Source organism: Melanerpes formicivorus, unplaced genomic scaffold, assembly GCF_026170545.1.
Source record: "Melanerpes formicivorus ecotype bairdi unplaced genomic scaffold, bMelFor1.0.p_v2 SCAF_54, whole genome shotgun sequence".
NCBI classification, from domain to species: domain Eukaryota; kingdom Metazoa; phylum Chordata; class Aves; order Piciformes; family Picidae; genus Melanerpes; species Melanerpes formicivorus.
In genome coordinates this window covers 1907077-1928845 of record NW_027142406.1, presented here as the reverse complement: position 1 = coordinate 1928845, position 21769 = coordinate 1907077, and the positions used below count along the sequence as shown (strand labels likewise).

Below are 21769 nucleotides of genomic sequence, written 5' to 3'. Positions count from 1 at the left end.
TTTCTGCCTTTTATTGTTCTCTTGGCTTGATTTTTATAACACTTCAATGAAAGCATGATCTGTATCCCCTCTGAAAAGGCTTTTGTCTTCTCTTTGCAAGTGACCAAAAAAAATAGTCAAACTGATTCCTTCCTTTCAAAACAAATAACTTACTCTGATGCTGGCCTTCATCTTTTTGTTTCCCCTTCCCTGCTTCGACCTCTCCCCTTCCAAACCAGAAAGGAAGAACCAAATAAGGAAAGAATTTAAACAAAGACAGAACAAAAACCCAAGCCAACAAAACAACCAAACGGAAAATGCCACCAACGAACAATGACAAGGAAAAAAACCCAAACAAACTAACAAGCACAACAAAAACAACCAGGAAAAGGTTCTGAAAGTCTAGAAGCAGCAAAAATGTTGTAGCACAAGGAAGCACACCCTCCTTTAAGCATCAGGAAGGAAAAATCCCATCTGATTATTTACAAGGGGAGAGCAGCATGGGGGGAAGGGACCTGAGGGCCCTGGTGGACAGAAGGATGCCCATGAGCCAGCAATGTGCTCTTGTGGCCAAGAAGGCCAATGGCATCCTGAGGTAGATTAGGAGAGCTGTGGTTAGTAGGTTGAGAGAGGTTCTCCTCCCCCTCTGCTCTGCCCTGGTGAGGCCACATCTGGAATATTGTGTCCAGTTCTGGGCCCTTCAGTGCAAGAAGGACCTCAGGGAAGTGTTTGAAATGTGCTGTGGGTGTTGCAGAATCAGGATTGTCATCCAAGCTTCCCTGCCTCAGTGTGTTCTGTGTAAACAGGAGCTTCAGTGGCCAGCTGAAGCTCAGCTTGTTTAGCTCCACGTAAGTGTAAGCTCAATCTTATAATCTGGTTTGCTGACTCATTAAACTCTCTTAGTGACTCCATCCGAACAATCTGGGCTGTCAGTCAAGCAGAAGCAGCTTGAGATGGTGTGTTTGGAAAGAAGAACTCGGCACAGAACCACAGGCAAACTCCAGCCAGCTGCAGAGCACTGAGGTCTTCTCAAGCTCCCAATGGCCCCCTGGAAGAGACCTCAGAAAGTTGTGCTGTTAGTCATCAACGCAGGGGTTGTGTTTTATCTGGTGCACCTACTGCAAGGGCAAAGAAAGGGAGGGAGTGCTTCCTTGGAAGTGAGTGGTGGAGTTCTGAACCAAAAGATGAAGATCCTTCAGAGGCTGGACCACTTGGACTGGAAATTTCACAATCTCTGTAAGTACAATGCCAGGCTGCTTAACTGTTTGAGGATTAGGTGCCTAGATTTCCTGGAGTAGGGGAGGGGGGGAAATTAGGAATAGGGAGCAGTGGGTTTCCCTGAACATTTTTGATAGATGTGTTTAATTTGGGTTTTCTTTTCCTCTTGTAATCTTGATGATCATCACAGAATGGCTTAGGTTGGAAGGGACCTCAGAGATCCTCTACTCCAACCTCCCTAGCATGGGCAGGGGCACCTCTTCCAACCTATTCTATCCTATCCTATCCTATCCTATTCTATTCTATTCTATTCTACTCTACTCTACTCTACTCTACTCTACTCTACTCTACTCTACTCTACTCTACTCTCTCAACTAGACAAGTTTTGCACAGTCCCTCAAGTCCCCTCTCAATATCCCAAATATTCTGTTCCTAGAATGGCTCAGGTTGGAAGGGACCTCAGAGATTATCTACTCCAACCTCTCTAGCATGGGCAGGGGCACCTCTTCCAACCTGGTCTGGTCTATTCTATTCTATTCTATTCTATTCTACTCTATTCTCTCAACTAGACAAGTTTTGCACAGTCCCTCAGGTCCCCTCTCAATATCCCAAGTATTCTGTTCCTAGAATGGCTCAGGTTGGAAAAGACCTCAGAGATCATCTACTCCAACCTCCCTAGCATGGGCAGGGGCACCTCTTCCAACCTGGTCTGGTCTGGTCTATTCCATTCCATTCCATTCCATTCCATTCCATTCCATTCCATTCCATTCCATTCCATTCCATTCCATTCCATGCCTTTATAGTCAGGGTGATGGAGCACCACAGGAGCAGGCTGCCCAGAGAGGTTGTGGTGTTTCCTTCTCTGGAAGCTTTCAAAACCTTCCTGGATGCATTCCTGTGTGACCTGCCCTAGGTGATCCTGCTCTGGTAGGGGGGCTTGGACTCAATGATCTCTGGAGGTCCCCACCAACCCCTAACATTCTGTGAGTCTGTTAATTTGGCTCAGCTATGAGGATGGTTTTGCTGATGTAACCAATCCTCTCCTATTTTCAACCAGCAAAATCAGTGGAGGCATTCCATGAGAGCATAAACCGGCTGGAACATGACCTGAAGCTGCAAGCCAGCTCCAAGGCTGAAGCAGACAGAGCTGCTGATGTGAAGGAGGAGAAGAAGACTCCACACCGTTTGCTGTACCCAGACTCATTTCTCTTCAAACACTGGGGTGCAGATTTAAGTGAAGAGCAGCAAACTCTTGCACAGAACCTGTTCTTAAATTATGGGTACAATGTTTATCTCAGTGACCAGCTACCTCTGGATCGACCTCTCAATGACACCAGATCTCCCAGGTGCAGTTTAAGCTCTCTCTACCTTCACAAGCAAATAGGAAATTCAAGGGAAGGAGATCTGCATTGGATCAATGAATTACAGAAGCATTCAGGCTGGGAAAGACTCTCAGGATCACCAAGTCCAACTGATTGCTTTGGACTAAGTGAAAATAAGCCTGTAAACAGAACTCAGTTTGTGCTTTGTTTGCCTAGGGATTCCTTTTCTTGGCGTTTGCTTCCAGATCTTGCTCAGACTTGCTGCCTACAACCACCTGTTGGGAGGTTGCAGCCAGGTGGGGGTTGGTCTCTTCTCCCAGGCAACCAGCACCAGAACAAGAGGACACAGTCTCAAGCTTCAGCAGGGGAGGTTTAGGTTTGAGAAGAGGAGAAAATTCTTCACAGAGAGAGTAATTGGCCATTGGAATGTGCTGCTCAGGGAGGTGGTGGAGTCACCATCCCTGGAGGTGTTCATGAGGGGATTGGATGTGGCACTTGGTGCCATGGTCTAGTCATGAGGTCTTGGGTGATAGGTTCAACAGTCATCCTGGCCTGGATCAGGAATGGTGTGGCCAGCAGGAGCAGGGAGGTCATTCTGCCCTCTACTCAGCACTGGTTAGGCCACACCTTGAGTCCTGTGTCCAGTTCTGGGGCCCTCAGTTCAGGAAGGAGGTTGAGTTGCTGGAAGGTGTCCAGAGAAGGGCAACAAAGCTGGGGAGGGGTTTGGAGCACAGCCCTGTGAGGAGAGGCTGAGGGAGCTGGGGTTGCTTAGCCTGGAGAAGAGGAGGCTCAGGGGAGACCTTCTTGCTGTCTATAACTATGTGAAGGGAGGTTGTAGCCAGGTGGGGGTTGGTCTCTTCTCCCAGGCAAGCAGCACCAGAACAAGAGAACACAGTCTCAAGCTGTGCCAGGGGAGGTTTAGGCTGGAGGTTAGGAAGAAGTTCTTCCTAGAAAGAGAGATTGGCCATTGGAATGTGCTGCCCAGGGAGGTGGTGGAGTCCCCATCCCTGGAGGTGTTTAGGAAGAGACTGCACGAGGCGCTTGATGCCATGGTTTAGTTGGTTAGACAGTGTTCGGTGATAGGTTGGACTCAATGATCTTGAAGGTCTTTTCCAACCTGGTTGATTCTCTGTTCTGTATTCTGTGTGTTCAAGAGGGGATTGGATGAGGCACTTGGTGCCATGGTTTAGTAGTCATGAGGTGTTAGGTGACAGGTTGGACTTGATGATCGTTGAGGTCTTTTCCAACCTTATTGATCCTATGATTCTAGCAGTCATCAGACCACTGGGATTATTTAGACCTTATCCTTATTTTTTCCTTTTACATCCAACTGCCATTTATTTACATTCTACCCCTTTTCTACTCCAGATCTGTGGAAAATTTCCCTGGGCAGAGTTTAAAACTGCCACAGCACTCTTGCTAAAGCTGTTTGTCCTCTATTCCAGCTGCCAAAGGAAAACCTACCCGAAAGACCTTCCGACGCTGAGTGTTGTCCTTATCTTCATGAACGAAGCGCTGTCGATCATCTTACGTGCAATCACCAGTGTAATTAACCGAACTCCTTCTCACCTCTTGAAAGAAATCATCCTAGTAGATGATTACAGCTCAAATGGTAAGTGGCAGGAGCCTTGCTGATTTGTGCCACTATTGTGTTAGCTGACTGCTGGTGGCCTTTTGAGTGCACACAGAGTAGTAGGCTGCTCAAGGATCATAGAATCAGGGAATTGTTAGGGTTGGAAGGGACCTCAAGGATCAGCCAGTTCCAAACCCCCCTGCCATGTGTAGGGACAGCTCACACTACAGCAGGTTGCTCACAGCCACATCCAGCCTGGCCTTAAAAACCCCAGGGATGAGGCTTCCACCACCTGCCGGGGCAACCTGTTCCAGTGTCTCACCACCCTCTTGGGGAAGAACTTCTTCCTAACATCCAATCTGAATCTACCCACTTCTAGTTTTGCTCCATTCCCCCTAGTCCTGTCACTCATCCAGCCTGGCCTTAAAAACCTCCAGGTGTGAGGCTTCCACCACCCCCTGAGTGAACCAAGTGTAGAACCAAGTCCACAAGAATAGCAACCTGGGGAACTGCAGATAATAAGGAGCAGGATGATGCTCTGTAAGCATCTGGGAAGGTTAAAAAATGAAGTCTAGAAATATGGGAGGGGTAGGTGTCAAGTGGAGGGGGCCAAGATCTTTTCAGTGGTGCACACTAACAAGACAAGGAACAATAGATCCAAACTAGAACATGGAAGGTTTCAGCTTTCTTTCAATTGAATTGAATTGAATTGAATTGAATTGAATTGAATTCAACTCAATTCAACTCAATTCAGGTCTATTCTATTCTATTCTATTCTATTCTATTCTATTCTATTCTATTCTATTCTATTCTATTCTATTCTATTCTGTTCTGTTCTGTTCCGTTCCGTTCCGTTCCTTTCCGTTCCATTCCATTCCATTCCATTCCATTCCATTCCATTCCATTCCATTCCATTCTATCATCTTTTCAATCTCTCAGCCTGGGGGGGCTGGGCTAGATGACCTCCAACCCAAACCATTAAACTGTGGGGGTCTGTTACAGATGATCTGAAAGGACCCTTGGAAATGCACATCCAAAATTACAATGCAAAACATCCTGGACTGCTGAAGATCATCAGGCATCAGAAAAGAGAAGGCCTAACTCGAGCCCGTGTTTCTGGCTGGGAGGCATCCACTGCAGATGCTGTTGCCATTTTGGATGCCCATATTGAAGTCAACACAGCATGGTAAGACTATGAAGACTAGGGGGTGGCTTCTGGAGTGGGAAGAAGCAAGGTGGGCATGCAGTGTAACTGTGTACCTGGGATAGATTAATGGACTGAGACAGCACTAGGGGAGGTTTAGATTGGATATTAGGAAAAATTTCTTTCCTGAAAGAGTGGCCAAGCAATAGAATGGATTGGAATGGAATGGAATGGAATGGAATGGAATGGAATGGAATGGAATAGAATAGAATAGAATAGAATAGAATAGAATAGAATAGAATAGAATAGAATAGAATAGAATAGAATAGAATTAACCAGGTTGGAAAAAACCTTCAGGATCATCGCGTCCAACCTATCACCCAACACCATCTAATCAACTAAACCGTGGCACCAAGTGCCTCATCCAGTCTCTTCTTAAACACCTCCAGTGATGGTGACTCCACCACTTCCCTGGGCAGCACATTCCAATGGCCAACCTCCCTTTCTGTGAAGAACTTCTTCCTAACATCCAGCCTAAACCTCCCCTGAGCCTCCTCTTCTCCAGGCAAAGCAACTTCAGCCTCCTCTCATAGTGCTTGTGCTCCAAAACTCTCACCGGCATTGTTACCCTTCTCTGTGTAGCTCAGATATCTTTCTCTCTTAATAACACACTAACTAATGCTCCCTAGCTGTCAAAGGTTTTGCCTTCTTGTCTCTTCACACAGATAGTGAAGATGCTTTGGAGCCTGTAGGAAACAGACACAGGTAGCAATAAACCCAAACAGTAACAATCAAAATGCAGAAGCAGCCTAATGGAAGGGAGAAATGAGCCATGGCTCAGGGGAGACCTTATTTCTGTCTACAACACCCTGAAGGGAGGTTGTAGCCAGGAGGGGGTTGGTCTCTTCTCCCAGGCAACCACCAACAGAACAAGAGGACAGAATGTCAAGCTGTGCCAGGGGAGGTTTAGACTGGAGGTTAGGAAGTTCTTCCCAGCAAGAGAGATTGGCCATTGGAATGTGCTGCCCAGGGAGGTGGTGGAGTCACCATCCCTGGAGGTGTTTAGGAAGAGACTGGATGGGGTGCTTGGAGCCATGGTTTAGTTGCTTAGATGGTGCTGGGTGCTAGGTTGGACTTGATGTTCTCAGAAGTCTTTTCCAAATGTGGCTTATTCCATTCTATTCTATTCTATTCTATTCTATTCTATTCTATTCTATTCTATTCTATTCTATTCTATTCTATTCTATTCTATTCTATTCTATTCTATTCTATTCTATTCTATTCTATTCTATTCTATTCTATTCTATTCTATTCTATTCCATTCCATTCCATTCCATTCCATTCCATTCCACTCCATTCCATTCCAATATCTCCTCTCCTCTCCAATTTAGGTTACTGTCACTCCAAGACTGGCACAAAACTTTCTTTGGCAAGACTAAGCAGCTAAGCTAGCTTTAGAAAGAGGTTCTGATGTTTAGCACTGTTGCTTGGATTTCCCCTTTGTCAGGCTGAATGGCCTTTGTTTGCTGATTTTGGTAGGGCTGAACCGATTTTGGCTCGACTGAAAGAAGATCGCACTGTCATAATCTCACCAGTGTTTGACAAGATTGGGTTTGATGACTTTGTTCTTAATCAGTACTCAGTGGCTGCAGATGGATTTGACTGGGCACTCTGGTGCCTTTATGAACCTTTACCAGCTGAATGGTATGCTCTGAAAGACGACACAGCCCCAGTCCGGTGAGTGCAAACAGCATTCGGGAATGAGCCGAGGGACAGGGAGCAGTGTAGAGCTAGCAGAGGGAAGAGGAGGTTTCACAGCTAGTGGGATCAATACCTCCAACAGCACATTGCACCTCGATAGCTGATTTGGAAGTGTGGCTTCTTGAGCAGCTCTGTGGAGGACTGCATTGCAGACCAGTGTGGCCAGATGGTCAAGGGAGGTGATTCTCCCCCTCTACACTGCTCTCATGAGACCACACCTGGAGTACTGTGTCCAGTTCTGGAGTACCTATTACAGGAAAGATCTGGAGGTGTTGGAACATGTCCAGAGAAGGGACATGAGGATGGTCAGAGGGCTGGAGCTCTCTCCTATGAGGACAGGCTGAGAGAGTTGGGGTTGTTCAGTCTGGAGAAGAGAAGGCTCAAAGGAGACCTTCTTGTGGCCTTCCAGTATCTAAAGGAGGCTACAAGAAAGCTGGGGAGGGACTTTTTAGGGTGTCAGGTTGTGCTAGGATGGGGGGAAAAAGGATCCAGGCTGGAGGAGAATAGATCCAGATTGGATGTTAGGAAGGAATTCTTCCCCATGAGGGTGGTGAGAGACTGGCACAGGTTGCCCAGGGAGGTGGTGGAAGCCTCATCCCTGGAGGTTTTTAAGGCCAGGCTGGATGTGGCTCTGGGCAACCTGCTCATGTGTCCCTGCCCATGGCAGGGGGCTTGGAACTAGAAGATCCTTGAAGTCCCTTCTAACCCTGACAGCTCTGTGATTCCCTGAATCTACCCTGTGCTGATCCTGCTCTCAGTTTTTCCTCAAATCCTGAAGTCACTGGGGGTTGTTTTGGGTTTTTTTTAATCTTCCTTAGCTAGGAGTTTGGTAGCAATCTTTCTTGTCTACACAAGGTGGACTGTGGCCCTTCCCCACGGTTGCCTGAGAGTAGGGAGTAAATTTCACGTCTTTGCTTGATGCTTGCACGTCTGAGCTTTGAGGACTCACACGGATTGCAGTTGTTCAGTTTTTTCTTTGGAGCTGTTGGAGTGGCATACGATGGCAGTGACCTTTCCTAACCCTTGTCACTTGCCTGTCACATAAAAGCAAGGAAAAGACAGGAGCACAAGACACACAGCTGTGCTTCTTGGCTGATAAGAAGTGGGGTAATGGATATCAATTACAGCACAGGAGGATTCACCTTAACATGAGGAGGAACTTCTTCACTGTGAGGCTCACAGAGCCCTGGAGCAGGCTGCCCAGAGAGATTGTGGAGTCTCCTTCTCTGAAGGCTTTCTAGCCCCATCTGGGTGCATTCCTGTGTGACCTGTGCTAGATTCTGTGGTCCTGCTCTGGCAGGGGGGTTGGAGTGGATGGTCTTCAGAGGTCCCTTCCAACCCCTAACATCCTGTGAGCCTGTGATTTCTGAAATGATCCCTTAGTGTTAGGCTTAGGATCTAATATATTTGCTTTTGTTCCTAATCTCATCCTTAACTGCTCAGACTGGTTTATGTATCCAACCCAAGGTACTATGCTACCAGCTGCTACTTTATGCTGAAGAGACAATCCCATTTATTTCCTTGTTCTACAAGGATGTGAGGTGTTGTGGGCTGCCCCTTAGCCATTAACTGCTATCTATCAAGCAGTGTTGGAAAAACTAACAAGAGATAAGATTCAGTCCTCAGACTTTTCCTGCCCTATCTTGTTGTGGTGTGTGGCAAGTTGGCAAGGGTTTGGTGCTGGGGGAGGCTGCATGGTTGGCTTCCGAGAGAAGAGGTGAGGGGCTGCCCCACTGTGTTGAACACAGTCTCTTCCAGCTGGCTCCAAAATGGGCATGGAGCTGGCCCAAACTGAGCCAGTCAGCAAAGCTGCTGATGCCTCTGCAGCAACTTCTTTAAAATAGGGTAAAAAAAAGCCCAGTGCAGCGTGGCAGCTGTGAGCGAGAGGAGCGAGGAAGAAAACTGAGAGGAAACTGCTGTGCAGACACTGAGGAGGTGCTTCCAGTGCCAGAGCATGGCAGCCCATGGAGAAGAGCATGGTGCAGCATGTGGAGGACCACACTGGAGCAGATACCCCCATGGCAGCCCCTGGAGAACCCCCTACTGGAGCAGGTGGATATGCCCTGAAGGAAGGTGCAGCCTGTGGAGAGCCCACACTAGAGCAGGCTCCTGGCAGGAGATGCAGCCTGCAGAGGAATGCTCGGGCAGGAGCTGCTTTTCTGGGAAGCACTGCAGCCTGTGTGAGACCCACAATGGAGCAGACATCTCCTGAGTACTCTCTGGAAGGAGACTCATTCTGGAGCAATACTTGAAGAACTGCAGGCCATGGGAAGGACATATGTTGGAACAGCTCATGAAGGATGGGAAGGGTCCACACTGGAGCAGAGGAGAAAGTGTGAGGAGGAAAGAGTGGAAGAGATCAATGGTATAAACTGACTAGAACCCCCATTTTCCATCCCCGTGGGTAAGGGTAAGGGGGAGGAGGAAGAAGAGTCAGGAGTGAAGTTGAACCTGGAAAGAAGAGGGATGGAGAGAAAGAGGGGTTGGTTCTGTCTTTCTTTCACTATCCTCTCTCTTTTATTTTTATTGCTTTTTTAATTAACAATAAATTGAATTAGTATTCCCCACCTTGAATCTGTTTCCTGGTGATGTTAACTGGGGAATGATTTCCTTATCCTTCCTTATCCCTCCTTATCCCTCCTCATCCCTCCTTCTCCTTCTCCTTCTCCTTCTCCTTCTCCTTCTCCTTCTCCTTCTCCTTCTCCTTCTCCTTCTCCTTCTCCTTCTCCTTCTCCTTCTCCTTCTCCTTCTCCTTCTCCTTCTCCTTCTCCTTCTCCTTCTCCTTCTCCTTCTCCTTCTCCTTCTCCTTCTCCTTCTCCTTCCTCCTTATGCCCATCCTTATCCTAACCCTCATCCTTATCCTGTCTCAACCTATGACCTTCTTTGTTTTACCTTCCCCTGTCATGATGATAAGGGGGAATGAGGAAGCTGCTGTGTGAGCAGCTGGTGGCAGCCAACCAAGGTAAACACATGATAGTTATTTGTATAGAAGGCTTTAAAATGTACTGTGTAGATCCTGAGGAGGGGGGAAAAATGAAAGTAAGGCATTGTGTTTATCAGGTGAATTGGCAGATACCTCAATTTGCATCCTGGTTCTGAGCCCCTCAGTTTAAGAAGGATGTTGAGCTGCTGGAAGGTGTCCAGAGAAGGGCAGGGGAGGTGTTTGGAGCACACACCTGTGAGGAGAGGCTGAGGGAGATGGGGTTGCTTAGCCTGGAGAAGAGGAAGCTCAGGGGAGAGCTCTTCCCAGCAAGAGAGACTGGCCATTGGAACGTGCTGCCCAGGGAGGTGGTGGAGTCACCATCACTGGAGGTGTTTAGGAAGAGCCTGGATGGGGTGCTTGGTGCCATGGTTTAGTTGATGAGATGGTGTTGGGTGGTAGGTTAGACTCGAGGATCTCAAAGGTCTTTTCCAATGTGGCTTATTCTATCCTATCCTATCCTATCCTATCCTATCCTATCCTATCCTATCCTATCCTATCCTATCCTATCCTATCCTATCCTATCCTATCCTATCCTATCCTATCCTATTTCTATATATTCTTTAATGTTGTTCTGAACTGAACCTGTTACTTTCTTTTGGATCCACCTGGAATTCTTCTGGCAGTGTTTGATGTGATGGATGGCTAATAGAGTTTCATTCCATCATTGCTGCTTCTCTCTAACATGAATTGTTTGCTTCCACAGAAGCCCATCTATAATGGGGATACTTGCTGCAGACAGGAAATTCCTGGGAGAGATTGGTGTGCTGGACAGTGGGATGCACATATATGGGGGAGAAAATGTGGAGCTTGCACTGAGGGTGAGCCTATTTTTTTGCTTTTTATTCACCTTGCTCTGAAAAAGAGTGACAATTGACTCTATAACAAGACAGGGAAAGGTGGTAGGGTGTCAGAATCATAAAGCTGATAGGGAAATAGGGAAAGTGCTGTAAGATTTTGCAGGACAAGCTTTGCTCTTGGCATGTCATAGAATGGTTTGGGTTGGAAGTAACCTTCAAAGGTTGTCTAGTCCAAGCCCTCTGCAGTCAGCAGGGACAACCTCCACTAGAGCAGGTTGCTCAGAGCCCTGTCAGTAATGAAGCTTGAAGATCTCCAGGGATGAGGCCTCAGATACCTCCCTGGGCAACCTGTTGCAGTGTTCTACCACCTTCAAGTTAAAAAACTTGTTCCCACCATCCAATCTCAATCTGCTCTTCTCTCATTTCAAACCACTGTCCCTCATCCTGTCACTGCAGGCCTTTGCCAACAGTCCCTCTGCAGCCTTCTTAGAGGCACCTTCTGGGTACTGAACAATGTCCTGGACAGCATTACTGCTTCTGAAGGATGCAGGTCTATAACCACCACAATATTTAGCAATCTAGGCTCTAGTAAGGGTCAGCTGGAGGTTTGTGCCATTTTCCACTAGTGCATCTAGTTCCAGTTCTGGGGTCCCTCAGTTTAAGAAGAACATTGAGACTCTTGAAGGTGTACAGAGAAAGACAACAAAGCTGGGGAGGGGTTTGGATCACAGCACTATGAGGAGAGGCTCAGGGAGCTGGGGTTGCTTAGCCTGGAGAAGAGGAGGCTCAGGGCAGTCCTTATTGCTGTCTACAACTACCTGAAGGGAGGTTGTAGCCAGGTGGGGGTTGGTCTCTTCTCCCAGGCAACCAGCACCAGAACAAGAGGACACAGTCTCAAGATGTGCCAGGGGAGGTTGAGGCTGGATTTTAGGAAGAAGTTCTTCCCAGCAAGAGAGATTGGCCATTGGAATGTGCTGCCCAGGGAGGTGGTGGAGTCACCACCACTGAAGGTGTTTAGGAAGAGACTGGATGGAGCGCCTGGTGCCATGGTTTAGTTGGTTAGATGGTGTTGGGTGATAGGTTGGACTTGATGATCTTAAAGATCTCTTCCAACCTGGTTAATTCTATTCTATCTGTGCCAGCTGACCCAACTGCCTTGCCACAGGAAACTGATGAATAGTTTTGTTAACACTGATGGTAAAGAAGAGAAAGAAAGAACACACTTTTAGCTCTTCCAGGCCTGTGATAAGGCTACACACAGTGGAAATGGAAAGCATTGATAAATTATTTACATGCATTCAAGTCTCAAAATAGAGCTTGGAATGTTGAGGACATGCCAGTTCATTGCATCCAGTTGTGGGCTCCCCAGTTCAAGAGGGACAGGGACCTACTGGAGAGAGCCCAATGGAGGGCTACAAGGATGCTGAAGGGACTGGAGCACTGCCTGATGAGGAGAGGCTGAGAGCCTTGGGGCTGTTCAGTCTGGAGAGGAGAATGTACTAAATCTCAGAGCATTTCATAAATGTCTGTCAATATTTGAGGGCTGGGTGTCAGGAAGGAAGGGACAGCCTCTGCTCACTTGTGCCCTGGGATAGGACAAGGGGCAATGGGTGGAAACTACAGCACAGGAGGTTCCACCTCAACATGAGGAGGAACTTCTTCACTGTGAGGGTCCCAGAGCCCTGGAGCAGGCTGCCCAGAGAGGTTGTGGAATCTCCTTCTCTGGAGACTTTCCAGACCCATCTGGATGTGTTCCTGTGTGACCTGTGCTGGATTCTATGCTCCTGCTCTGGCAGGGGGGTTGCCTGGAAGCTCTCCAGAAGTCTCTTCCAACCCCTGTGAAGCTGTGAAGGAATAGGGTCATGGAAATGGAAGCACTCTAGCTAAAAGCATGGAGAGTCTAATAAATAGGTAACTTTGCCTCACATTCTCTCTTCTTCACCTAGACCTGGCAGTGTGGAGGTAAAATAGAAGTGCTGCCCTGTTCTAGAATTGCTCATGTGGAAAGAGCTCACAAGCCTTACTTGATGGACTTGACCATAGCCATGAAGCGCAACGCCTTGCGTGTGGCCGAAGTGTGGATGGACGAATACAAGGACATGGTCTACATTGCATGGAATCTTCCTCTTGAGGTAAGACTCTTTCCCTGGGTTTAGATTGGAATCCAAAGCCTAAAAGTGGTCCAAACATGAGCATGTAGGCACACAAAAAGGTGGTGCTGGAGGAGAGAAGGCACTGAGGAGACCTAATTGTGGCTTTCCAGTATCTGAAGAGGGCTACAAGAAAGCTGGGGAGGGACTTTTGAGGGTGTCAGGGAGTGATAGGACTGGGGGGAATGGTTGCAAGCTAGAAGAGGGGAGATTTAGATTAGATGTTAGGAAGAAGTTGTTCCCCATGAGGGTGGTGAGACACTGGCACAGGTTGCCCAGGGAGGCGGTGGAAGCCTCATCCCTGGAGGTTTGTAAGGCCAGGCTGGATGTGGCTGTGAGCAACCTGCTGTAGCGTGAGGTGTCCCTGCCCATGCAGGGGGGTTTGAACTGGATGATCCTTGAGGTCTCTTCCAACCCTGACAATTCTGTCAACCTTGACTTTTTTCCCATGAGCAAGGAGCATCACAGTCAACAGATCACACCAGGGCTGTTAACCAGCTTTACTTTTTACTTTGAGCTAGGGGTGAGGTTTGGTTTGTTTTGTTGGTTTGTAGGTTTGGTTGGTTTGCTTGTGTTTTATTTGTTTTGTTTTGGTGGTTTTGGGGTAATTTTGGAGTTTGTTTTGGCTTTATGGGTATTTTTGGAGTTTATTTTGGGGTATTTTTGGAATTTTTGTAGGTGGGGTTTTTTTTGGCATTATGAGATAACAAAACCTTTTCTCGTAGCCATATTTAATATTGGTATCTTTTGTATTTCTGAAGTCATAACACAAGTGCCAGGTTCTGCACATTGGCCACAGCAACCCCATGCAGTGCTACAGGCTGGGGTCAGAGAGGCTGAGAGCAGCCAGGCAGAGAGGGACCTGGGGGTGCTGGTTGATAGTAGGCTGAACAAGAGCCAGCAGGGTGCCCAGGTGGCCAAGAGGGGCAAGGGCATCTTGGCCTGGATCAGGAACAGTGTGGCCAGCAGGAGCAGGGAGGTCATTGTGCCCCTGTACTCAGCACTGGTTAGGCCACACCTTGAGTCCTGTGTCCAGTTCTGGGCTCCTCAGTTTAGGAAGGAGGTTGAGCTGCTGGAAGGTGTCCAGAGAAGGGCAACAAAGCTGGGGAGGGGTTCGGAGCACAGCCCTGTGAGGAGAGGCTGAGGGAGCTGGGGTTGCTTAGCCTGGAGAAGAGGAGGCTCAGGGGAGACCTTCTTGCTGTCTACAACTACGTGAAGGGAGGTTGTAGCCAGGTGGGGGTTGATCTCTTCTCCCAGGCAACCCGCACCAGAACAAGAGGACACAGTCTCAAGCTGTGCCAGGGGAGGTTTAAGCTGGAGGTTAGGAAGAAGTTCTTCACAGCAGGAGAGATTGGCCATTGGAATGTGCTGCCCAGGGAGGTGGTGGAGTCACCATCCCTGGAAGTGTTTAGGAAGAGCCTGGATGAGGCACTTGGTGCCATGGTTTAGTTAATCATGAGATGGTGTTGGATGATAGGTTGGACTTGATGATCTCAAAGGTCTTTTCCAGCCTGGTTAATTCTATTCTATTCTATTCTATTCTATTCTATTCTATTCTATTCTATTCTATTCTATTCTATTCTATTCTATTCTATTCTATTCTATTCTATTCTATTCTATTCTATTCTATCCCATCCCATCCCATCCCATCCCATCCCATCCCATTCCATCCCATCCCATCCCATCCCATCCCATCTCATCCCGTCCTGTTTCATCCTATCCTATCCTATCCTATCCTATCCTATCCTATCCTATCCTATCCTATCCTATCCTATCCTATCCTATCCTATCCTATCCTACCCTACCCTATCCTATCCTATCCTATCCTTCTATGCCTTGATGATCCCGGGGGTCTCTTCCAGCCACAGTGATTCTGTGAATCAACAATATCAAGACATGTGTCTGCATTTTCCCTCAGGCCATCCTAGATGTTCTGAATTAAATATGGTCTTCTTGCAGAACCATGGGATAGACCTTGGAGATGTTTCCTCCAGGAAAGAGCTGAGGAAAAAACTGAACTGCAAAGGCTTTGACTGGTACATAAAAAACATTTACCCCAATTTAGTATTTCTCCCCAACATTGTTGGCTATGGAACAGTAAGTATGGAGTCTGTTTATGTGAAGTATGGCACAACTCATTAGCTCTACTCTCAGGGAAAATTGTTGTGAACACTCTTCTGCTGCTGAGATATTTCCCTAGGAACTCTAGAAAGGCTTCTCCATGACTTCCTAGGCACTGAAGAGTTCTAAAGTCACTTTCATGTTGTCCCTCTAGAATTTCTAAGCTGTATTTACTGTTTGCATACTGATGAGTGTTCTTTACCACGAGCTTGGTGGAGCACTGGAATGGGCTTCCCAGGGAGGTGTTTGAGGCCCCACCCCTGGAGATATTCAAGGTGAGGCTTGACAAAGCTTTGAGCAACCTGATCTAGTTGCAGATGTCCCTGCTGACTGCAGAGGGGTTGGACTGGATGATGTTTGGAGGTCTCCTCCAACCCAAACCATTCAATGATTCTGTGAGAGCAGAAGCATAGTTTGAGAAAGTGCTTAACATGCATGCACGACTCCTCTGCTGACCAAGAAGAAGGTGTCAATACCTTCTGTGAGGACCTCCTACGAGGACAGACTGAAGGAGCTGGATCTGTTCAGTCTGGAGAAGAGAAGGCTTCCAACCCTGACTGATACTATGATGCTGTGACCTGAAATTTTCAATTAAATAGAATCACAGAATTGTCAGGGATGGGAGAGACCTCAAGAATCATCCAGTTCCAACCCCCCTGCCATGGGCAGGGACAGCTCACACTAGATCAGTTTGCCCAGAGCCACATCCAGCCTGGCCTTACAAACCTCCAGGGATGAGGCTTCCACCACCTCCCTGGGCAACCTGTGCCAGTGTCTCACCACCCTCATGGGGAAGAACTTCTTCCTGAGATCCAATCTGAATCTAGTAGAATACAGAGTGGGTTTTTATCTGTAGAGATTAGCAGGATGATTTGGAAAGCATGCAGACATGAATCAAGATGGCATGCAACACGCTGGAGTTGCAAAAGAGAGGACCAATATCATCCCGGCTGAAGTAGCTTCTTAGTATAAGTAGGCATTTTCTAGACCAAAGTCTGCAGATCTTGCTGGATCTGGGCAGTGGTACCCACCTCTTTGGAACTGCTTGATGACTTCTAACCTGGAGAAGAGAAGACTGAGAGGGGATTTAATAAATACCTATACAGATCTGAGGGCTGGGGGTCAAGAGGGAGGGGATAGGCTCTGCTCAGCTGTGCCCTGTGATAGGATCAGGGGCAGTGGATATAAACTGCAGCACAGGAGGTTGCACCTCAACATGAGGAGGAACTTCTTTACTGTGAGGCTCACAGAGCACTGGAACAGGCTGCCCAGAGGGGTGTAGTGGAGTCTCCTTCTCTGGAGACTTTCCAGCCCCATCTGGATGTGTTCCTATGCAACCTGTGCTAGATTCTATGGTCCTGCTCTGGCAGGTAGGATGATCTTTGGAGGTCCCTTCCAACCCCTAACATCCTGTGAGCTGTGATGGTGCTACATGGGGTGATGCCAACGAGTCTTCAAAAGACCTTGCATCTGCTTCCAGGTTTGGCTGTGATGAATCATTCCTACAAAGGTAGTCTCAGGTGGATTATCTAAGCCCATATCATGTCATCCACTTCAGGCTTCAATGCAGAGCTCTGAATGAAGAAGCCTTGTTCTCAGAACAGTTGGTGAAATTAGAGTTGAGGAGTTGAAAAGGAAAAAGCATTGCTGTTCCTCATGGTAAATTTCCTGTTCTGTTCTGCAGATGAGAAACACATTGAATGGAGACTTCTGTGTTGATCAAGGTGCTGTCCCTGGACACACACCAATTCTGTATCCCTGTCACAGATACTCATCACAGGTAGTGCAAACAGATGATCAGATCTTGCCATAGCAATTGTTGCTAACTCTCCATTCCAAACCTCCACAGGGCCATGAAATAAATGGCCAAGAAATCCATTGACATCCTGGCCTGCATCAGGAACAGTGTGGCCAGCAGGAGCAGGGAAGTCATTGTGCCCTGTATGCAGCACTGGTCAGGCCACACCTTGAGTCCTGTGTCCAGTTCTGGGCTCCTCAATTTAGGAAAGATGTTGAGCTGCTGGAAGGTGTCCAGAGAAGGGCAACAAAGCTGGGGAGGGGTCTGGAGCACAGCCCTGTGAGGAGAGGCTGAGGGAGCTGGGGTTGCTTAGCCTGGAGAAGAGGAGGCTCAGGGGAGACCTTCTTGCTCTCTACAACTACCTGAAGGGAGGCTGTAGCCAGGTGGGGGTTGGTCTCTTCTCCCAGGCAGCGGGCACCAGAACAAGAGGACACAGTCTCAAGATGCAGCAGGGGAGGTTTATGATGGATGTTAGGAAGAAGTTCTTCCCAGCAAAAGAGATTGGCCATTGGGATGTGTTGCCCAGGGAGGTGGTGGAGTCACCATCACTGGAGGTGTTTAGGAAGAGACTGGCTGGGGTGCTTGGTGCCATGGTTTAGTTGCTGAGATGGTGTTGGGTGATAGGTTGGACTTGATGATCTCTGAGGTCTTTTCCTACCTGGTTAATTCTGTAGTCTGAATGGGAGAGAGGTGAAGTTCTTCCTTGCACTTCCCTCTCAGGAAGGTTTACCATTTGACTGGCAGCATCTTGCTTTTTATTTTTTGTTTGCAGAGCAGGAAGATTTTGTACAGGGTCCAAGTCCTCCTGATATGATTACTGGGAAGTCAGTCAATATTGATGCTCTACAGCTAATACCGCTTAATATCCATTTTGGAACTGTCTTCTATCATCTTCCCATGTGATTTCCCTGGTATCTGTGTCACCTTCTCTTTCAGCTCATCTTTTATCAGACCAGTGGAGAAATGTATGTAGGAGGTTTACACGCCCGAAGGAATAGTGTTGAGAGGTGCCTGACAGACCCTGGGAGTGGGGACCTACCAGTTTTAGAGAAATGTGGCATAGCTGTGACCAAAAGCCTGAACATGCTCTGGGATTTTAAGCAGGTAGGTGGATTTCTATATCCCTGCCTTTCAATAAGCACTTTACCATGAGAGTGGTTGTGGAGGAACAGTGTGGCCAGCAGGAGCAGGGAAGTCATTCTGCCCCTGGACTCAGCACTGGTTAGGCCACACCTTGTGTCCTGTGTCCAGTTCTGGGCTCCTCAGGAGGTGTTTAGGAAAAGAATGGATGGGATGCTTGGTGCCATGGTTTAGTTGATGAGATAGTGTTGGGTGATAGGTTAGACCTGATGATCTCAAAGGTCTCTTCCAACCTGGTCTATTCTATTCTATTCTATTCTATTCTATTCTATTCTATTCTATTCTATTCTATTCTATTCTATTCTATTCTATTCTATTCCATTCCATTCCATTCCATTCCATTCCATTCCATTCCATTCCATTCCATTCCATTCCATTCCATTCCATTCCATTGTGTCCACTTCTGGGCCCCTCAATTTAAGGACATTGAGACACTTGAATGTGTCCAGAGAAGGGCAACGAGGCTGGGGAGAGGCCTTGAGCACAGCCCTGTGAGGAGAGGCTGAGGGAGCTGGAATGGTTTAGCCTGAAGGCTCAGGGGAGACCTTCTTGCTCTCTACAACTCCCTGAAGGGAGGTTGTAGACAGGAGGGGGTTGGTCTCTTCTCCCAGACAACCAGCACGAGAACAAGAGGACACAGTCTCAAGCTGCACCAGGGGAAGTCTAGGTTCAAGGTGAGGAGAAAGTTCTTCCCAGCAAGAGAGATTGGCCATTGGAATGTGCTGCCCAGGGAGGTGGTGGAGTCACCATCCCTGGAGGTGTTTAAGAAGAGACTGGCTGGGGTGCTTGGTGCCATGGTTTAGTTGATTAGATAGAGTTGGATGACAGGTTGGACTTGATGATCTCAAAGGTCTTTTCCAACCTGGTCTGGTCTGGTCTGGTCTGGTCTATGCTGTGCTATTCTGTTCTATTCTATTCTATTCTATTCTATTCTATTCTATTCTATTCTATTCTATTCTATTCTATTCTATTCTATTCTATTCTATTCTATTCTATTCTCTTTTCACAGACATTTCAGTCACATGGACTTTCTTTTACCTTCAGTCTGTTCTGCGATCCCAGACTAGAAAAAGGTGGAGGTATGTTACTGGAAGGTTTAGACCCACCTTAAAAGTAAACTTTCATTTCCTTGTGTTCATCAGCATTATCAAACAACTGGCTGCCTGAAGGAGAAGGAGGAGATCCTGTTTGCTCTCCAGTCCACCTCAATTCCTGCCTGATGAGTTGACTTAACCACACTCCACCCCATTCACAAGAGTCATTACTGAAATACTGATAATTGTGGCCTTCCAGTATCTGAAGGCAGCCTACAGGAAACTGGGGAGGGAATTTTTGGGGTGCCAGGGAGTGATAGGGCTAGGGGGAATGGGGAAAAAGTAGACATGGGCAGATTCAGATTGGATGTTAGGAAGAAGTTCTTCCCCATGAGGGTGGTGAGAGACTGGCACAGGTTGCCCAGGGAGGTGGTGGAAGCCTCATCCCTGGAGGTTTTTAAGTCCACGCTGGATGTGGCTGTGAGCAACCTGCTGTAGTGTGAGGTGTCCCTGCCCATGGCAGGGGGGTTGGAACTGGCTGATCCTTGAGGTCCCTTCCAACCCTAACCATTCTATGATTTAGAAATAGGAGATGAATATACTCACCTGTTATTATCTCTCTTCTTTCAAAACAGAATAGAGTGTTAAAATCCAGACACAAAGTACTCATCTATAAATGTCTGAGGGGTAGGTGTCAAGATCATAGAATCATAGAATCATGGAAGAGACCTTTAATATCATCGAGTCCAACCCATCACCCAACACCACCTAATCAACTAAACCATGGCACCAGGTGCCTCATCCAGTCTCTTCCTAAACACCTCCAGTGATGGTGACTCCACCACCTCCCTGGGCAGCACATTCCAATGGCCAATCTCTCTTTCTATGAAGAACTTCTTCCTAACATCCAGCCTAATAGACTTTGTGGTGAGGGTGATGGAGCTGGGTGATAGGTTGGACTCAATGATCTCAAAGGTCTTTTCAAACCTGGTTTATTCCATTCCATTCCATTCCATTCCATTCCATTCCATTCCATTCCATTCCATTCCATTCCATTCCATTCCATTCCATTCTCTGGAACAGGCTGTCCAGTTTGGTTGTGTTCTTCTCTGGAGACTTTCAAAACCTGCCTGAATGAGTTCCTGTGCAGCCTGCCCTGGGTGATCCTGCTCTGGAAGGGTAGTGGGACTCAGTGATCAAGGGGAGGCCTAGGGACATGGGGCTTTTTAGTCTGGAGAAGAGAAGAGTTAGAGGGGATTTAAAAAATGTATATAAGGGCTGGGGGGTCAGGAGGGGACAGGCTCTGCTCACTTGCTCCCTGTGATGGGACAAGGAGCAATGGATGTAAGCTGCAGGACAGGAGGTTCCACCTCAACACAAGAGGGATCTTCTTTACTGTAAGGGTGACAGAGCACTGGAACAGGCTCCCCAGAGAGGTTGTGGAGTCTCCTTCTCTGGTTACTTTCAAGGCCCATCTGGATGTGTTCCTGTGAGACCTGAGCTGGATTGTATGGTCCTGCTCTGGCAGTGGGGAATGGACTTGATGATCTCTTTGGGTCCCTTGCAACCCCTGACATCCTGTGATCCTGTGATCTCTGGAGGTCCCTTCCAACCCTTAACATTCTGTGATATGCCTTGGAGAGATCCATAAGCTGTCATGCAGCATTGGCCTAGGGAAAAGGCAACCTTTTTTTTTGTTCAGGTCTGTGACCTTCTGGTGATTTCTCAGACATAGTTGTAGAGGCCAAGAGAATTGCATCCTGACCAAGCACTAACTTAACAAGCCCTTGACATTTCTCATGTTTCCTTTCTTTGGTAGGGATCAGCCATAATCAACAGAAGCACTAAAAGATGCCTTGAAATCAAAGGCAAGAACCCATCTTCATACAAACTTGTAATGCAGACCTGCACAGGACAAAGGTGGAACATCCAACACACACTTATGGGCTGGGGAAAGACAAAAGACCTGGAACAGAAGACATAGCACCCAGAGCATTGACTGTAGGTCAGTAGCTGCACTCATAACACAGCACTGAATGGTTTCAAGAGCTGGTTTGCAGAGGACTTTGCAATGGAACATTGCTGGTGCATGAGCCCCCCTGTACTTCCTCCATTCAGAGAGAGAGCTTGTCTTTGTTCTCTTTTATTACCACCAGAGAGAAGCAGTTACATCTATGAGTGCTTCAGCCTAGCTGAGTTCCTTATGCTGCCCTTTGGAAGTGCTTATTTCTGCTCCTAAATGAAAGGCCAGGTCTCCAAATTTGACATATAGATTAGATAGGAAAATGCAGAAGAGAGAGAAGTGATTCTGACTTCCTCTTGCACACAGAGTTTCCCCCAGGCTGAACTGGACTATTTTTCTTGTCCTGCGTGATATGGATGATGGAAAACTTCTTGTAAAGGCATGCTCATGCTGCTGGGTGTGATGAAATAAATGTTTGTTCTTCTGGCCCTGTAATTTGCCTGCCCATAATTCAGTTTCTCAGAAATGATTATCAGAGTCAGCAGTGTGCCACACTAAGGCAGGTTTATATTTACCTATGTGAAGCTGGTTTCTGCCACACAGCTGTCAGCATGGGGGAAAGACCTTGGAGTCCTAGTGGACAGCAAGTTCAGCATGGGACAGCAACGTGCCCTTGTGGCCAAGAGAGCCAATGGGATCCTGGGGTGCATCAGGAAGTGTGGCCAGCAGGGCTAGGGAGGTTCTTCCCCCCCTCTACTCTGCAATACTGTGTCCAGTTTTGGGCTC

General features: G+C 47.5%; 1 protein-coding gene across 2 annotated transcripts; it reads left to right on the top strand.

Annotated features, from left to right (window-relative positions):
* Nucleotides 1-906: 906 nt before the first annotated feature.
* Nucleotides 907-21469, top strand: GALNT8 (polypeptide N-acetylgalactosaminyltransferase 8). Of its 2 annotated transcripts, none has more exons than XM_068160914.1 (11): nt 907-1215; nt 2255-2543; nt 3965-4131; nt 5095-5278; nt 6776-6973; nt 10684-10798; nt 12724-12909; nt 14887-15024; nt 16733-16828; nt 17783-17950; nt 20840-21469. In XM_068160914.1, exons 1-11 carry the CDS (start codon nt 1020-1022, stop codon nt 21002-21004), a joined length of 1902 nt encoding a protein of 633 aa, XP_068017015.1. In that variant the 5' UTR covers nt 907-1019; the 3' UTR covers nt 21005-21469. The 2 variants fall into 2 exon arrangements, with proteins under 2 accessions (XP_068017015.1, XP_068017016.1); XM_068160915.1 differs by lacking the exon at nt 20840-21469 and adding an exon at nt 19129-19621.
* The last annotated feature ends 300 nt before the right edge of the window (nt 21470-21769 follow it).

Excerpts from the sequence above, each read along its gene's own strand:
- GALNT8 (XM_068160914.1), top strand. The coding sequence starts at position 1,020 with ATGGCCCCCTGGAAGAGACCTCAGAAAGTTGTGCTGTTAGTCATCAAC. Across the intron at positions 16,829-17,782 it reads GTCACAGATACTCATCACAG|CTCATCTTTTATCAGACCAG; the intron begins GTAGTGCAAACA and ends CTTCTCTTTCAG. Across the intron at positions 17,951-20,839 it reads TGCTCTGGGATTTTAAGCAG|GGATCAGCCATAATCAACAG; the intron begins GTAGGTGGATTT and ends TTTCTTTGGTAG.